A 15,962-nucleotide genomic window follows, 5' to 3' on the forward strand; every position below is an offset into this window, starting at 1 on the left:
AATTTTCAATTCCACAGCCACTTTGAATAGGGTTTTCAAAGTGCATGCATGAACTAACGTAAGAGTACTAACACGATACCAAATAAACTCTGTTACACCAAAATGTGCCTTTAATGTGGTCCTGCAGTTCTCTGATATGCTTAATACACGTACCAGACCATAGTTATGTAGGTAAGACAATTAGAGGTACTCACTGCAGCCTTACTCCTGAAGGGGCTAAAAGGTGCGGCGTAAAGACACCATACATGCATGCTAACATAGTGTAGCAGCAAAGTATCAGCAATTCAGTGGCGCATCCGTACCCTGATGTTGCCGGTTCCGTTGCCCATGTAGCATTCATACTCTTTCCTTCTCTCCCATGCAGCATCCATTCATCTTGCAAGTTCTAGTATGCAGCTTGTTATAAATGTAATAGCACAGTACATCACTCCCAATTAATTGAATAAATATGAATGGAATGGCATACCTCGTTGTTAATATCATCCCTCTTCTCTTGTACTCCCTCCGTCCCGAGATACTTGTCGGAGAGATGGATAAAATTGGATGTATCTAAAACTAAAATAAGTCTAGATACATCCATTTCTCCGACAAGTATTTCCGGACGGAGGGAGTACCAGCCAAAACCGAATAGTAGCAAACTGCACGTCAATACTTTGCTCACTGTTTTTGACATACGAAAATGGGATAACAACGAAGTGATAAAAAGGACAATTAAATACAGGAGTACATGAACAATGAGCAACATAAATGGCATACACTTAGCACTAGTGTTGAGAAAACAGCAGCAGCAAGTCATGAAGTATTAATTCTTTAAACTACAGTAGAAACGATAAACAGGCGAAGAGTGATAGAAGAGCTGACAGAACAGAGGAGGGCATAGAGATGAATAGAAAGAGAAGGCAGAGGAGGAACACCATATCTCACTGGAGATAACAACGGAGGTATCGGTCCACAGGAGCCTAGTGTTCAAGCAACGTGACCCTCTGTTTGTTCCTCTTTCTTCAACCCTTTCGTTGAATATGGATTGTTTGGCCCCGATTCTTCTTTGCCACTCAGCTCCACCAAACGTCCCAACACCATTCTCTTTTCACCCAGCAAAGAGCTTAAGAGAACAGCAGACAGCTCCTCATCACTATCCGTAACAAGGGTTAGTTTGCTCTACAACATTCCAAATAAAATATGGCACTATACAAAGGAAACGACAAATCTACAATATTGTGCTGCAGTGCTGAAAGACAAGGCAAGGAACATGATGAGAATTTGTGCAGCTGCACAGGGAAAACGTCATCCTCTGCTTAAGCGCTTGAGGAGTTCGGGTGCGGTATGAGAAGCACTGGTTGCTGGCGCTGGTTACCGTCTCTTTTGAGTTCCTATGTTTCTTCCTTATGACTGCTCTATTCCGTGATCTGCGTGCACCTACTCCTGCGAGAGTAATGACTATTTTGCTCCTGCGTGAGCTTAACTGGTTACAGGGCAGTTGGTGGTGTCATTGGGTTTTCGCCCTGCAGTGGGTGTCTCGATGACGAGCACCTACAGTAGGTTTCCCGACGATGCGTTGGACTCGCTTTCCCCGTTCCCGCATCCTTTCTGTCTGATTTGGACTGATGTATTTCCGTTATTTGGTTAATGGAAAGGGGTTATGCCCGGTTCAAAAAAAACAGTAAGCTAGAATATTTTGCAATGGGGTACTATTATCCTTGAAAGCGCAATCAATGGAATTTGGACTGTTATGGTACATATTTGCTGATTTCTATTCATAATAATACAGTGCTACAAATTACCTCCATGGTCAATAATCTTTCTAAAAGCATATCCAGTGGAATCATGGCTCGCCAGGGATGGGCCACACCATTCATATAGGTGGAAATTTAGCAAAAGAGAGAAATGGTGCTTCTGCATTCATCGACGTGAGGATGGGCCCCGCTCTGCGTAGGAGGAAAGAATTGGATGTTGAATGCGTTGGGGTGGGTAAAGATGCCATGGGGAGAATGAAAGCGACGGTGCCAAGATGACTTAGGAACATACATCGAGGGTCAGGCATGCACCAACAATCAAGAATTTCGCCATCTTTTTACCATAGGTATCTATTTGATTTTATCTTGGTCCTTGCAGAGTGAAAAAATACGCTATAAAGGATCTGCATATACTTACTAGCAGTATCGATAAATGGCTAGTTTTTTGTAACCAACGCAGATTACCATACGAAAAAATCCCTCCAAAAATTGTGCTTGCAATTTTCATTTCAGACGACTTCGGCTATGTAGAAATAGCCCGATACGGAAAAGTGCCGCTCTGACCAAGAAACCAACGTCTTTGCTCAGTGAGCAAGGAATGCCGAAGTTATCAATTTGTCTGCTAAACTACAGAAGTAGAAATAATAGCACCAGGGATATATATATTATATTGTTTGATTGTTTCCATAAAACCAAAAACAGGCTCATGAATAGAAGCCTATCCACTAGAGGGGCAGATACGAATATGATTGTAAATACAGAAGTTGCGGTCAATAAGGTAAGGACCATCAAAACACCTAGCCATCCATTGTAAAGACCATTTTTGGTTCCAATTATCCAGCTGCAGGAGCAATTCTGCAGGCTTGTATTTACGCAACTCTCTAAAATTAGTTTACTACATTTTGAGCACGGCATGTGATAAATATTCCGTAAGCATCAAAACGCAAGGCAATGTCTCTTAACAGAATTTGAAAATATAGATTGGTTTCAGTGTCTACCATCTTGGCCCACCCACCCCACCCCACCCACCCGCGCGAAAACTAACATATTTGGACATGAATTTGTGCACATGAGCCTTGAGTCCCTTATTGAAAAGTTTGCAAACGCACATGAGAAAAATACAACTAATGAATTGCCAGCTAAGCTAACATTCTATAAGATGTCATGGAAAAGAAAGGGTACCGTGTAGTAGAACGTAGAGAAGCTGCCTCCCGCGTGTGAAACTCGATAACTCCTACCTCACTGCATGTCAAATGAAATTCAAGTTCAACAAAGACAAGCAATAATCCCCGGCGAATCAATGGACAACAACAAGTGGCACCTGCAGTACCTATTTGCAAGTTCTGGTACTTCAAAATTTCATCCACTATAGTAAGTATCAAGTTAACGAAGGTGTATGAAAGTATTCACGTTCCGCAACTAAGACTCCATAGATCAAACAAAAGCAGTCAATACCATCACCAGACCAGCATGAACCAACAGTTGCAGGAGATGCATAGAGCGGTGCAATAAGACCAAGATGTTCATAATTTAACAACTATACCATACTTCTACCCTGTCTAAACTCCATAAAGTTAAACACAGCACAAAACTGTACACCCGCATATCTAAAGATGAAAAGAAGTATTTATGCCAGGCTTCTCCGGCAGAAACTGCTTTATCTCCAGAGCCTGGTTTCCTTTTGCAACACCAGGGAGAGGGAGGCCAAGAGAAAGAGACAGCGATCGATCATCTCCTGCGTCCGAACTGGCAAGTTTGCGCGTCTTTGCCGCTGTAGACAGGGATAGTGACAACAGAGGGGAGGAGGATCCCTGTTCTGCCTTCAACGGTGCCTTATTCATAGTAGTATGTTCTGGAGAGCCTTCATCATCAGACGAAAGAACATGAACAACTTGATCTGAGATGGCTTTTGTCGTCGAACCTAGATCTGAGAGACCCTTGTATGCATAACGTGAGTCATCGAATGGAGTATGCCAACCAGCTGGCAGGGAATGTATCTTCGACAAGCGCTCGTTGGGTAGTTGTTCATCTCCATTAACAATCTTCTGCCTTTTGTAGCTTGACTCAGAATCATGCAAAACGAAGTCCGCCTTCAGGATTGATTCACTTTGATGTTGTAACGATACTTCTGTCAACGATGTGAGCGCCTTCTTCTTGGCCAATATATTGTCAGGCATTGATCTGCTTGCACCCACATGTCGTTCGACATAGCATGGAGCTTCATTCAGACTAAAGCTCTCCTCATCCTTCATGCTGTCTCTGCCTTCAGTTCCTGAGCCACCTGGAATAAGTAAGATGATGATCAGCAAAACATCTAGCTGCAATCAGTAGCTCATGTTATTATTATAAAATAGCAGCACCTGTTGTATCACTTGGATATTCCAATTTCATGTTGTGACATCCTGAGCCCATGGGAATATAAGTTTCACAGACAGCTGCAGTACCACTTCCCAATACAATCTCTCTGGTGACTGCAGTTTCTTGATGATGTATTTCACATGCATCCAGATTTTCATTCCCATTTGTCGACCCCATCAAAGTCTTGTGATCTTCAGATGCACCTGACTTCTCTGTCTCTGATCCAAGTGATACGGGTGAATCATATAATTCATCATCAGGGCACTGGTTCAAATCTATACCCAAAGATTGAGGAACCTTAGGGGAACACACAGGCTTATCAAAAGGTTCAGTGGTTGACACTAGTGGACAAGGATTTTTCACTGCAAGCTCTGTTGAGCTATTTGCTTTCCTCGCGTAGAAGACGCCCCAAAAGTAAAGAAAGCCATTCCACCCTGGAAATTATTGAATCAGTTAAATGAGTCACCCAGAGATTTTTTTTTAGACAATAAAAAGAACTAACTTAGGCCTTACGTTGAATCTTTTCCGGCAAATTATCAGATGACAAAATGAGAAGTTCAACGCCATTAATATTTGTTGTGAGGCACAAGTCTTCAACAAGCAACTTTTCCAGGAGTTTGCCGTATCTTTCATAACTGCAAGGAGACAGGGAAATCAGCTAGCTTATTGAGGACAGAAGATAAAGTAATCAAACATTGAGCATTACCTTTCAAAATCTTGAGCAAAGAAAAAAAGAGCAATGTTATCTTCACTCGGCTGTACTTCCTTAAATTGATGTGGCCACGATGAACAACGTGGAACTTCTATGAGCCGAATTCTCTGAGGTAATTGTTTGACTACTTCAAGTGCTTTGGCCGAGGTACAGGTCGACAAGTGGGCCTGAATCCCATCATACAGTTCGGAAGAGATTCCAGTTCTTGAAACCTCAAAGATACCTCTGGAAAAGAAATACATGTTAAAAATATGATAACTAACTAGATAACTGGGCTAAGGGAAGAGAACATACTGCCAGATGTAAGTCTGCTCTGGAATAACTAAAGTTCTGGAAAGATTCCCAAGAGTAGGCAACTGATCAAAAGAATCTTCATGCTTCAAATTTGGCTCGCTCAATTTGTTTTCAGGGGCACAGAGTTTCTGTGCCATTAGGGGATCATGTGGACTCTCGGGCAATATGTCTTCCGCAGCCTGAACTTCCTCTGCACTTTTAATTGACTTATGTTCAGTGCTTTCCAAAACCTCTTGCTGGCATTGTCCCACATTAGGAGTCAAATCTTCTGAAGCACTTTCTCTTGGAACCATACTTGGTAAATCTGATTCAGAAGTCATGGCCAAAGGCTGGCACTGTCCCACATTAGGAGTCAACTCTTCTGAAGAACTTGCTCTTGGCACCATACTTTGTGATTCAGAAGTCATGGCCAAAGGCTGGCATTGTCCCACATTAGGAGTCAAATCTTCTGAAGCACTTGCTCTTGGCACCACACTTTGTAAATCTGTTTCGCAGGTCATGGCCAATGGTGTGGAAAGCACCTCAGGATTAGTTGACATTTTATTATCATTTTTCCTAAGAATGAGTGAAGCTTCACCCACACAATCATTATCCTTATTAACATTTTCCACTGGAAGCAGTGGATCAGAAGTCTTTATAGTATCAGCATCTTTAGAAGAAACCACTCCTGTTGATGTTTGGTGAATGGCAATGCCCCGCTTTTCACTGTTAAACGAAGCAGAGATCTGCTTCTTTTCGATGTTACCTAATTGCAGCAAGCCATGGAATGAAAGCTTGTCAATAAACTGAACCCTGACATTTCCTCGAAAAAAATAATTAGAAATGAACAGTGCTTACCTGGCTTTTTGCTAGTTTTTAGTATGCTTGGTCCAGGCCTTGGATTATCTTGGTCGACTTTTCTATCTCCCGACTTGACAGAACTATCAGGCCTTGGTGATAAAGGTGGTTTCTGAAGAATAAAAGAAGGCCTTCTTTCTAAAAAACTCTTATCACTCATCAGCTTCAACATTCTTGGTTTTTCATCTCGAGACAAGAGAGATGATTTATTCTGTTTTAATGAACTGGAGTCTTTACTAACTGAACCCTCGCGCTTGAATGACTCTGACTTCATAAGCTTTCTCATTGGCCCCTTTTCTCTAACATCTATTGGGGAATGTTTTACAGGCTTCAGCTTGCTTGCCACACCTTCTGCTAACTGCTTGACCTTTGGTTCGCTCTTCGAATTGTTGAAAGACAATTGTTTCGATAAAGGACCTAGTGGACCAAGTTAAGAAGTTAACAATGCAGCATACTAACAAAAAAAAAAGGGAATAGACATATTATTGCGAATAAAGTGTTTGGTCAAACCTCGTGGTGAAGGAACTGGCGCTTTGGCATTAGCCAGGCTTCCTAATGAATATGACCGTGATAAGGTCATGGAACTTTTGACTGCCTGAACACCCTTCACTGGAGCATTATTAGGTGGCTTAAGATTTCCTTTGTTGGATTTCTTACACGAGTTTTGATGAGAGAAAATGTCATGTTTCCTAGGGCTTTCCGTCTTGAACGGCCTTGGATTAGAGGATGACGCATTCTCTGCATGCCTCTTGGACGATTTAGGTGGACTCAGCAGGCCTTCACTTGACATTGGCAATTCCATATCAGTGGCAATTCGCAACTTCTTACGATTCAATAAATCTTCTGAACTTTCGTACTTCTTGCCTAATCTTCCGGCTGATGGTGTGCCGCAAGTGGGTGGCCGTGTTTCCGTGTCAGAGGTGACAATTTGAAGCCTCTTACGATTTGCCATACTCCCAAAGTTTTTACTCTTTGCATCCAGCCTCCCGGCATTTGGGCTGGCACACTTCACTTGTCGTGCCTCTGTATCAGTTGAGCCTGAATGCAGCTTTACATTATTACCAGACAAGTGATCAGTTACCGGTGTACCAGAAGCAATTTGTTGAGCGCCCAAATTAGGCAAAGCGGTCTGCAAGGTCTTAGGGTTGCTCATGCTTTCTGAATCTTGGTTCTTCCCATTTGAAATGTCAACTGTTGATGCACCGCGGTTGCCTCTTGTTTTAATTCGATCTTCATTAAGCTGGCATTCTTCACATAACCATTCACCATCTGGAACCTTATCCAATTTCACTCGCATGCAATAACTATTCAACAATAAATGTAATGTCAATAGCTAGCATATTACTCCAAAATAAGTAGAATAGTCCAAATAAGTAAAATGTTTTCCCTTCATAAGAGGCTACCATACAACCAGTAGAATAGTCCAAATAAGTAAAATGTTTTCCCTTGTATGCAAAATGTTTTCCAAAATAAGTAAAATGTTTCTCCTTATATCTTTTCTTTCATCATCTACTCTGACGGAATTGATATGTACTCCCTCCGTAAACTAATATAAGAGCGTTTAGATCACTATTTTAGTAATCTAAACACTCTTATATTAGTTTACAGAGGGAGTATGTAAATATTGTAGAAAGAAAATTGCAATACATGTGTAAAGCCATCAGCATAGTATATTTTTTATAACAGAACACTGATACATTATTACTACTCCGTCCCAAAATTCTTGTCTTAGATTTGTCTAAATACGAATGTATCAAGTCACGTTTTAGTATTAGATACATCCGTATCTAGACAAATCTAAGACAAGAATTTTGGGACGGAGGGAGTATTATTTTTGAGAAACTGCCCTAACAGATTGTTTGGTATATAAGGGTCTGTTTGGTTGGAGACTAGTGTGGCCAAGCCAAAGTGTGGCTGAGAAATTGGACGCCAAACTTTGGCAAAAGTTGGCAAAAAAAATCTGTCTCTGTGACAAGTGGACCATAGTGGCAATAAAGTGTGGCAAGCCAAAGAGTGGCAAAAACCAAACACATGCCAACTAAACTGTGGCTGCCAAACTTTGGCTTCGCAAACTGTGGCTGGGACCAAACAGCCCCTAAGTAGACACCTAGATTCAATCATCTATAGCCCCATCATGGTAATTGTCTTAAAAGAGTGATGCAAGAATAATCATCCTCTAAAAGCTAGTTAATTTATGCACATAATTCATGCTTTCCAAAAAATATTTACTCCCAGTGTGAACAGAAAAATAACTTTCAAATCTGAGAAAGACTTCACTTGCAAATGCAATATTACTGATAACTTAAAATATGGCATGGCCATGTTTATCTTACGTATGCTCCGCCCCTTCAAGGCATCTAGTGCATGTAGCCAGAAGATATTCCCTACCGACATCTCCACATATATCACAAACATTAACCTGGGGTACAATGTAAACCAGAGAAGTGTTACAACACAATGATAATGAAAAAAATACAGACAGCAGAAAAGGAAATGCAACCAAAGCATACAATAAATTATACTCCCTCCGTTCCGAAATATAAGTCTTTTTAGACATTTCAAATGGACTACAACATATGGATGTATGTAGACATATTTTAGAATGTAGATTCACTCATTTTGCTTCGTATGTAGTCATTTATTGGAATCTCTAGAAAGACTTATATTTGGGAACGGATGGGAGTATTCTCCAAGTGCACTCAAATATCATGACAATATTTATGAAGCCTTAAGTCTTAATTAGGAGTTGAACCTACATGCAAATGGATATGCGATAGAAAACCCAGAATATGGTCCCTACCACCAAATTTTGGATGAGTACAAGGATATATATAACAAAATAAATTATATTCACCAGTTTCCACCGGATACTTTCTCATATAACAATTATCTCCATAGTACAAACTTCCCATTGAGTGTGTTATTATAAGCACAAGTTTTTTTCCCTTCTGAGGAACCCAAGCACTACTTTGTAAATTTTTACGTTTTATGCTTACATGGAGGTACCAAAAAAAAATCCTCTGTACTAAACTAAATCTTTACATAGTCGCCATGCATAACTAAAAATGATTAACAAGCTTTACCAGATGTTATTATTTCATCATTCCACACATTGCACAGAAGACTATTTTGACTTCAAGCTTCAAAGTAAAACTTCACGACTTCAATCAATTTTCCAGATGAAACAAAGAAGCAAATGACTGGAGTGAAATAACAGTCCACAAGTATTCTACAGAATGTGTGATCTTAAGCATGTTCCACACCAACTGAACAGTGGCCTATATGTTAAACCTTCATCAATACTTACTGATCTCTCAATCCAAGCCCACTCCAAACTTACAAATTTGGGGTATCTTACATTTGAATTTTTGACTAAACACCATGTTAACTAAGGGTTCACATAACAAATTAACAGGATTATAGGAGCTGCATTTTGAGGGAGAGTACAGTGGCACAAACAAGGATTGCGGAGATACTTACATCTATTAAGCTTTCTGAGTTCCCGCACTCTATCATAGCATCATTCTGTGTATTCAACTCTTTATCACTAGCTTTATCCGTTGGTAAACCTTGGCTCTGGTCTTGTTGAACATTGTCATTCCTCTTAGCAAAATCATCAGATAGAATGTCAGTGTGTTCTTGACTGCCATTCCTTGTGCAACGGGTGCCAGTTTCCAGTTCCATTGATGAAGATCCAGCCTTGATTTTATTTTTGCTACTCATACTGCAACTAGTCACCATATCATGCTTGTCACCACCAATCACAGGCCTGCTTAATTTTCCTCCTGGTAAATGATCTATGTCATTATTTGGAACTTTCTCAGAATTTTGTTGCGCTAAATTATCTTGTAAATTCCCTAAACCCTGGTTTGACTTTTTAGGAGATAATCCTTGAGATGCACTAACAGAGGACTGAGTTCGGAGTAACTTTTTGGTCATAAATGAAGGAGAATCTGCAGGAGCTGATCGATCAGATGAGCTAGGTGGGGCAATATGAACATCAGATCTCTTCTTCTCTGTAGATTCTTCCACAAGGGAATTTCTTAGTCTGTTAGGACCGGCAATGTTCTTGTCCTTGTAGTCCTTGACAGTGAGATCACGACTTGACGCAGAAGTAGATAGTTTATCCTTTTTCTTATCCAGCAGAAGTTTGCTTGCTGCTGATGTACCAGTAACACACGAGTTACTATCATCGTGGCACTCTTCTCTAGGTGACCTCGTATCGCTCAATAGCCTTCTACGTTTTGCCGGCATGTTAACCTCTGAATCTGCTGCAATGGACCTCGCCATAGCCTTATGTCCACCATTTTCGGAATAGGAAGCATGGCTTGAAGTGGCACTAAGTTCATCATCATTTTCCCCTCCCTTTGTACGGAGTCCTTTCCCACTACGAACTAACAAATTAGTTCTTGATTCTGACCTTGCACAGCACGTTTGAGATGATCCGCAGTCCATATTGGAATCAACAGGTGCAAGATCTCTGTGTAAGCAAGAGGAGCAAGGAGCAGAACAGACATTACAAGTGCCAGATTCTGCTTTCACATGAGGACCATCACTTGGAACTGGTCTTTTTCTTACTGTAGGGTTGTCCTGGCAAAAGGCGGACCAACATTAAGTCTTGGTAAGCCACAAAAATGCACTCTACAGATACAACAGGAACATAACATGGGATGACTAAGTAGATCATCCCTGCAACTGATTAAAACATAAGATTAAGCATTGCTAGGATTAACATACTATCTCTGTTTCATCCGCAATCTGCTGGACTGGTCTAAGATTTATTACCTTCAATCGACGGCTGGTAATCCAGAAGCATTTTCAAGATTAGGAAATGAACTGTTTGGCATACATTGTCTGCTCACGTTATAAACATCAATGTACACCGTATTATTTGCGGCAATAAAATCATGATCAGCGTATACTAACCGAGTAAAAAAAGGCCATTGGAGTGTAGTAATGAAAGATTTCAAAGCGGATAAGTACTGTGAAGCCCTTTTCCACGGGAGATTAAGTCATCCCCAAAGCAGAGGATGCACTATACAGCATTATGGGATCCGAATCACCTATGAGCATCTGATGCCACACCAGCTAATCTACATGCCAGAGGCATCACAACGCACAGGAATAATGTAGACTAAACTCATCATATGAAACCTGTGGGCATCAGATGACCGAACCAACATGCGCATTTGCACGAAATTCCCAGAGAAGAAGAATATTTTGCTGCATATTCAGGGAGAGCCACACCCTGCAATGCTCACCTCTATCTGGGGGGCCACTCCCCGCTGTTCAGAGTCCTCTGCCCGTCCTGCACCGCCACCGCGTTGTTCCTTGTTCGATTCCTGAAAGGAATAAACACGACAATAAATAACGAGCGCAACTCACGAAATCTGTTAGATTGACGCCTAAATCGGTGCGAAAAAATAATATGACGAACCATACGGGGGATTCAAATCAATGGATTCGATCAAATCCGATTCGACTCTCGCAAAACCGCGTCGCCCGCAGACGCTCCCCAACCCCCAAAAAATACCCTAACGAAACAAGCAATCCACAAGCGCGCACGCGCGCACAGTGTCACGAACGCTCACGCGTAACGAAACCTCGAATCTCGAAGCCCCGACGCCACCTCTCTCGCCCAATCCCATCCCATACAATCCCCAAAACCCGCGGCCGCCGCCACCAACAACAACAACCGAACGCAATCGTCAGGGGTAGACAGAGCAAACGAACGGAGGCGGCGGATGTACCTCGAGGAGCGCGAGATCCTTGTGGCGCGTACGATCGTAGAGATCCCTCATCGTGCGTTCGCGGTCTTGCGGCGCCCTCATATGCCCGGGCCCACCCCACCGCCCCCTCGCCGATCGGGGCGAGCCCTACCTCCCGGCGGCGAGCGGCGCGGCGCCGCCCATCCGCAACCAGTACTCCGGAGAGAGATGGAGATGGGTTGGGGTTTGGCTCTAGCGTGGGGAGGAAGCAGCGGAGCGCAGCCGAGGAGGGAGAGAGAGAAGAGGGAGGGGAGGGGAGAGGATGAGAGAGAGTGCTTCAGTTTTGGAGTCCCTCGGGGCGGTGACGCGACGGGGGAGCGAGAGGAGAGGAGAGGGGGGACGGGGAAATGAAACGGGACGGGAACGAGGATGGGTTGGCGGGCCCCGTCTGTCAGTCACACGTCATAGCCCATAGCCACAGCTTTAAAATGGTTTTGTAGCAAGTATTTATTTGTTTCTCAAAAAGAGCAAGTATTTATTTACCTACCAGGTGAAGGCTGTAATTTTTCTGTGCGGTTAAAGGGAATTATGTAACTTTTCTAAGGTGGGAATATGTATTTTTAGTATGCCAAAACAGGTCCTTACAGACTGGATATTTATCTACATTACTTGACTCAGCCCGACTACAACCCGACATCGGTTCTTTCGTCACTCTTCGGGTCCGTGAACGCCTGCCTATCCCTACTTTGCGACCTAACCACTTTTACAATCTTTTTATAAAACAAATTTGTTAAAAGAGGTAAAACATTTATTTTCTATGTCATTTACTTTGATTCAGACCACACAGTTGTTCTTTCGTCACACTTCATGTTCTTGAGCGCATTACTAATACTAATTTACGACCTACCCGCTTTTACGAAATTTGCTAAACAATGTCAAGAGTTAAAACATTTATTTCCCAGTATCTTTTACTTTGACTTAGATCTGACTATGACGAGACAATTGTTCTTTCGTCACACTTCGTGTTCGCAAGCGCTTTACTCATTCTACGACCTACCCACCCACCTTTACGAGATTTATCAAATAATCCTAGAAAAAATGTTTATTTTCCATGTTTATCTACTTGCAATCAGATAATGGTTCTTTCGTCATACATTGTGTTCTCAAGCGCATGGATAATCCTATTCCGCGATCTTTCAACCTTTACGAGATCTCCCCAAACAATGTCGGGATATAAATATTCATATCCTATGTGTGTTATATTCTACTTGTATCTCGCCTACTTGTATCTCGCCGCAACCAAATTTTGGTTCTTTCGTCATACTTTGTGTTCACAAGCACCCGACTAATCATATTATGGCCACATTTGCAATAAACAATCATGAGTTTTTCTTTGGTACACCCCCTAAAAATTTACACGAATCTTAAAGTTGCTTAAAAGGACTAGCCATATCAGCATGCAGATCAAATGCATTGAATAGATTGATATTTTACAAAATACTATGTTATCCTTTTTGATTGAAATGGATAACTTGTAATCTTCATCGTCAACCTACATCAAAATCTGTACACTTTCTCTAGGGGACGAAACAAAACAAAACTTATTAATCATTTATTTTTCTTCTTAAAAAGGTTGTACTTTACTATAAACAACAGTGAGGTCAAATTTTGCATGTGTACGTGAGTACTCTCTCCCAATATACAATGTTTTGTATATTTTAATATGCACTACAAACAGATTGAAATAAGTGAATAACACATTAAAAAGGTTAGAACATCTTGTACTCCCTCCGTCCCATAATATAAGAGCGTTTTTCACACTAGTATAAAAATATTCTTATATTATAGGACGGAGGGAGTATTTATGAACGGAAGGAGGGTTAGATACGCTCGCAAGTCGCAAGCATTGCAATAGAACCTCACGTACACATGCTTCTCACCGATTTTAAATAGGGTTAATCTAGTTGTGGTTTGCTTCTTTTACAGGCTTTTAAATTTTAAATTTGGCGATATATAGTAGACGAGATTCACGTCGATGGGGTGTAAATCATCTTAGGTACGTATAGGTGTAACCACCCTAAAAAAAGGCACGTACGCGTAATGCGAGCGTAGTATGTCGACGCTTCGGTGCGTACGTACTATGCATCTCGCCGAAATAAGAGCCTGCGTACGTACCGTTGCTGCTCCTTTCAGTACAAAATCGACTGACATATCGCGCTTGTTGGTACGTTTTCATGGTATTGCACTGTTCATAAGTTGACATCGTTACCGCGTGCAGCAAAAGTCAGAATTCAGCGCGCGCGCCCGTGTCATGCTACGACCAGTCCGACCCACAGACCAATTAGCGTATGTATGCCGACCCACAGACCAATTAGCGTATGTATGCATGCTCTACATGATACTCAGGCATACATACGAAGATGCATATTGTATGTATTGTCTGTCCATGCATGCATATGGACTTACAAGCATACGTTTCAAGCAAAAAGATATATCTAGCTTACAAAAATCAAGAATATGATTTTACTCTGTGCCTTTACCTGAGTGAGTGGTCTGATAGACGTCGCGTCCACTAGTAGAAAAACACCTAATAGTCCCGGTTCATGAACCGGGAATAATGGACCGTTACTAATACCTCCACCCATTAGTCCCGGTTCAAACTAGAACCGGAACTAATGTGCCTCCACGTGGCTCTGTGCGCCGAGCCCAGTCAGGGGGCCTTTGGTACCGGTTGGTGGCACCAACCGGGACCAGAAGTCCATGTTTTTTTTTTGGAAATTGACTGCTTTAGGGGTTTTGGGGGTTATTTTTAGGTTGTTATATTAGCTAGCTAATAGAGAGAAGTGTCCTCTCTTATATCTTCGTCCTTGGTTTACCAACGCTGCTGCTATATATGTTCATTTTATCCACTAATATAATAACTCATGCATGCTCGCATACATCAGCATATATAATAACAAGTACTCGTCCTACTAATCATGCATCATCATACAATTTCTACTCGTTATTAATAATAAGTCATACGATCATCATTCTCATAGTCATCGAACCCAACCCTACATAATTGTTCTTAACACATGATCATCAGTATCAGGTAGGACCTAAACACCCTTAAGGTAAAATAGCATAAAACAATATAGATCCTGACTTTCCATTATGAAGAATGGTGATCATCCTGTCTCTAATTTTTGCCCTTCGCTGAATGTTGCTTTCAAGAAGCTCCTTACGACTGTCCATACATTTTTTCCATTCTTTGATTCTCAGGTCTTCACTTTTTTTAGAAACCCGGTATGGACAGTTGAGATTCGTAGGACGACCTGGTTGTATGTTCAAAATATGAAGGCTATCGTGTGTATACATCAGATGAGGCACACAATCATTCGGGATTACCTGTTGAAAAACATAGTAATAACTTCATAGTTAGCAATGATATAATGTACTAGTTTTAGAAGTGTGCAAAAAGATACATGGATGTTGTAATAGTACAAAAATCTTACCAGGGTATCTCCATGGTAGTTACCGTAGTTCAACACGTGCACTAGTGGCACGTATTGACCATAATGTTGAGGAGTTTGATTGTAGACATTGTAATTCTCAAGATCAGTACAAAATGCAATCAGATAATTTTTCTCCTAATAAGTTAGTTCGGAGCCTTCGGTGTAGTAGGTTCTATCTACCATCTTCCGCACATTCTTTGAAGAATGAAAATAAGCTGTCAATGGAGAATAAGTTGTCAACTATTTTGCAATAAACAATATAAATTACTTAATAACTATGTTAAGCTCACATGGGGGAAGAATTGGAGGTGTATCCACAAGGACGAAAATCGTAGGTCTCTCTTGCTCGAGTGTAGGATCACCAAGATCCATGGTAACAAGCATACCCTCATCAAAATCATACATCTTGCAAAGTGCTTCTCAATTTTTGCAACCAAAATGGGTTACACTCTGAGTATTGTACAACTTTACTTGAAAATCCACACCATGATGGGTACTTAGCATAATTTTTTTGGTTTCGAAACTTTCATAGTCTTCAAAATCCATCCTCTCCAAGACATAGCGTCTTGCAAAACATGGGATAAGTTAGTCGAATTGGAAAAGATAAAAAATATTGTCATGATTAAAATAGTTAAAGTCATGAGTAATTATGAAAAAAAAACTTTTATCGTCGGTTGCGTACCGTATGAACATCGAAGGTCTCCTCGAGCTTAATGCTGAAGCGACGATCTTCGTCCAGCACAATGAACCTGTCGCAGATACCTCGGTCGTCGTGGCACCAGTCGCACTCTTCCGGGCGGTTTTCGTCGTCCGATGAGTACGA

The 15,962-nt window shown here is 41.4% G+C and overlaps 1 protein-coding gene and 1 long non-coding RNA gene across 2 annotated transcripts; both read right to left on the reverse strand.

The window, feature by feature from the left end:
* Nucleotides 1-735: 735 nt before the first annotated feature.
* On the reverse strand, nt 736-2,781 carry LOC119337165. The gene is made up of 2 exons (XR_005163054.1): nt 2,026-2,781; nt 736-1,925 (listed from the first exon to the last, which is right to left on the reverse strand). It is a non-coding gene; the product is annotated as an uncharacterized LOC119337165 (long non-coding RNA).
* Nucleotides 2,782-3,126: 345 nt separating this feature from the next.
* On the reverse strand, nt 3,127-12,021 carry LOC119337160. The gene is made up of 11 exons (XM_037609277.1): nt 11,685-12,021; nt 11,196-11,276; nt 9,415-10,524; nt 8,268-8,353; nt 6,445-7,238; nt 5,935-6,351; nt 5,098-5,842; nt 4,798-5,028; nt 4,605-4,726; nt 4,094-4,525; nt 3,127-4,014 (listed from the first exon to the last, which is right to left on the reverse strand). The coding sequence occupies exons 1-11, from the start codon at nt 11,763-11,765 to the stop codon at nt 3,341-3,343; spliced, it is 4,773 nt and encodes a 1,590-aa protein (XP_037465174.1). The 5' UTR covers nt 11,766-12,021; the 3' UTR covers nt 3,127-3,340.
* Between the last annotated feature and the right edge of the window lie 3,941 nt (nt 12,022-15,962).

The sequence above is a fragment of the Triticum dicoccoides genome, chromosome 1B (genome assembly GCF_002162155.2).
Source record: "Triticum dicoccoides isolate Atlit2015 ecotype Zavitan chromosome 1B, WEW_v2.0, whole genome shotgun sequence".
Classification (NCBI taxonomy): domain Eukaryota; kingdom Viridiplantae; phylum Streptophyta; class Magnoliopsida; order Poales; family Poaceae; genus Triticum; species Triticum dicoccoides.

Excerpts from the sequence above, each read along its gene's own strand:
- LOC119337160 (XM_037609277.1), bottom strand. The coding sequence starts at position 11,765 with ATGAGGGCGCCGCAAGACCGCGAACGCACGATGAGGGATCTCTACGAT. Across the intron at positions 8,354-9,414 it reads ACTCAGAAAGCTTAATAGAT|GTTAATGTTTGTGATATATG; the intron begins GTAAGTATCTCC and ends ATTGTACCCCAG. Across the intron at positions 4,015-4,093 it reads ATATCCAAGTGATACAACAG|GTGGCTCAGGAACTGAAGGC; the intron begins GTGCTGCTATTT and ends TACTTATTCCAG.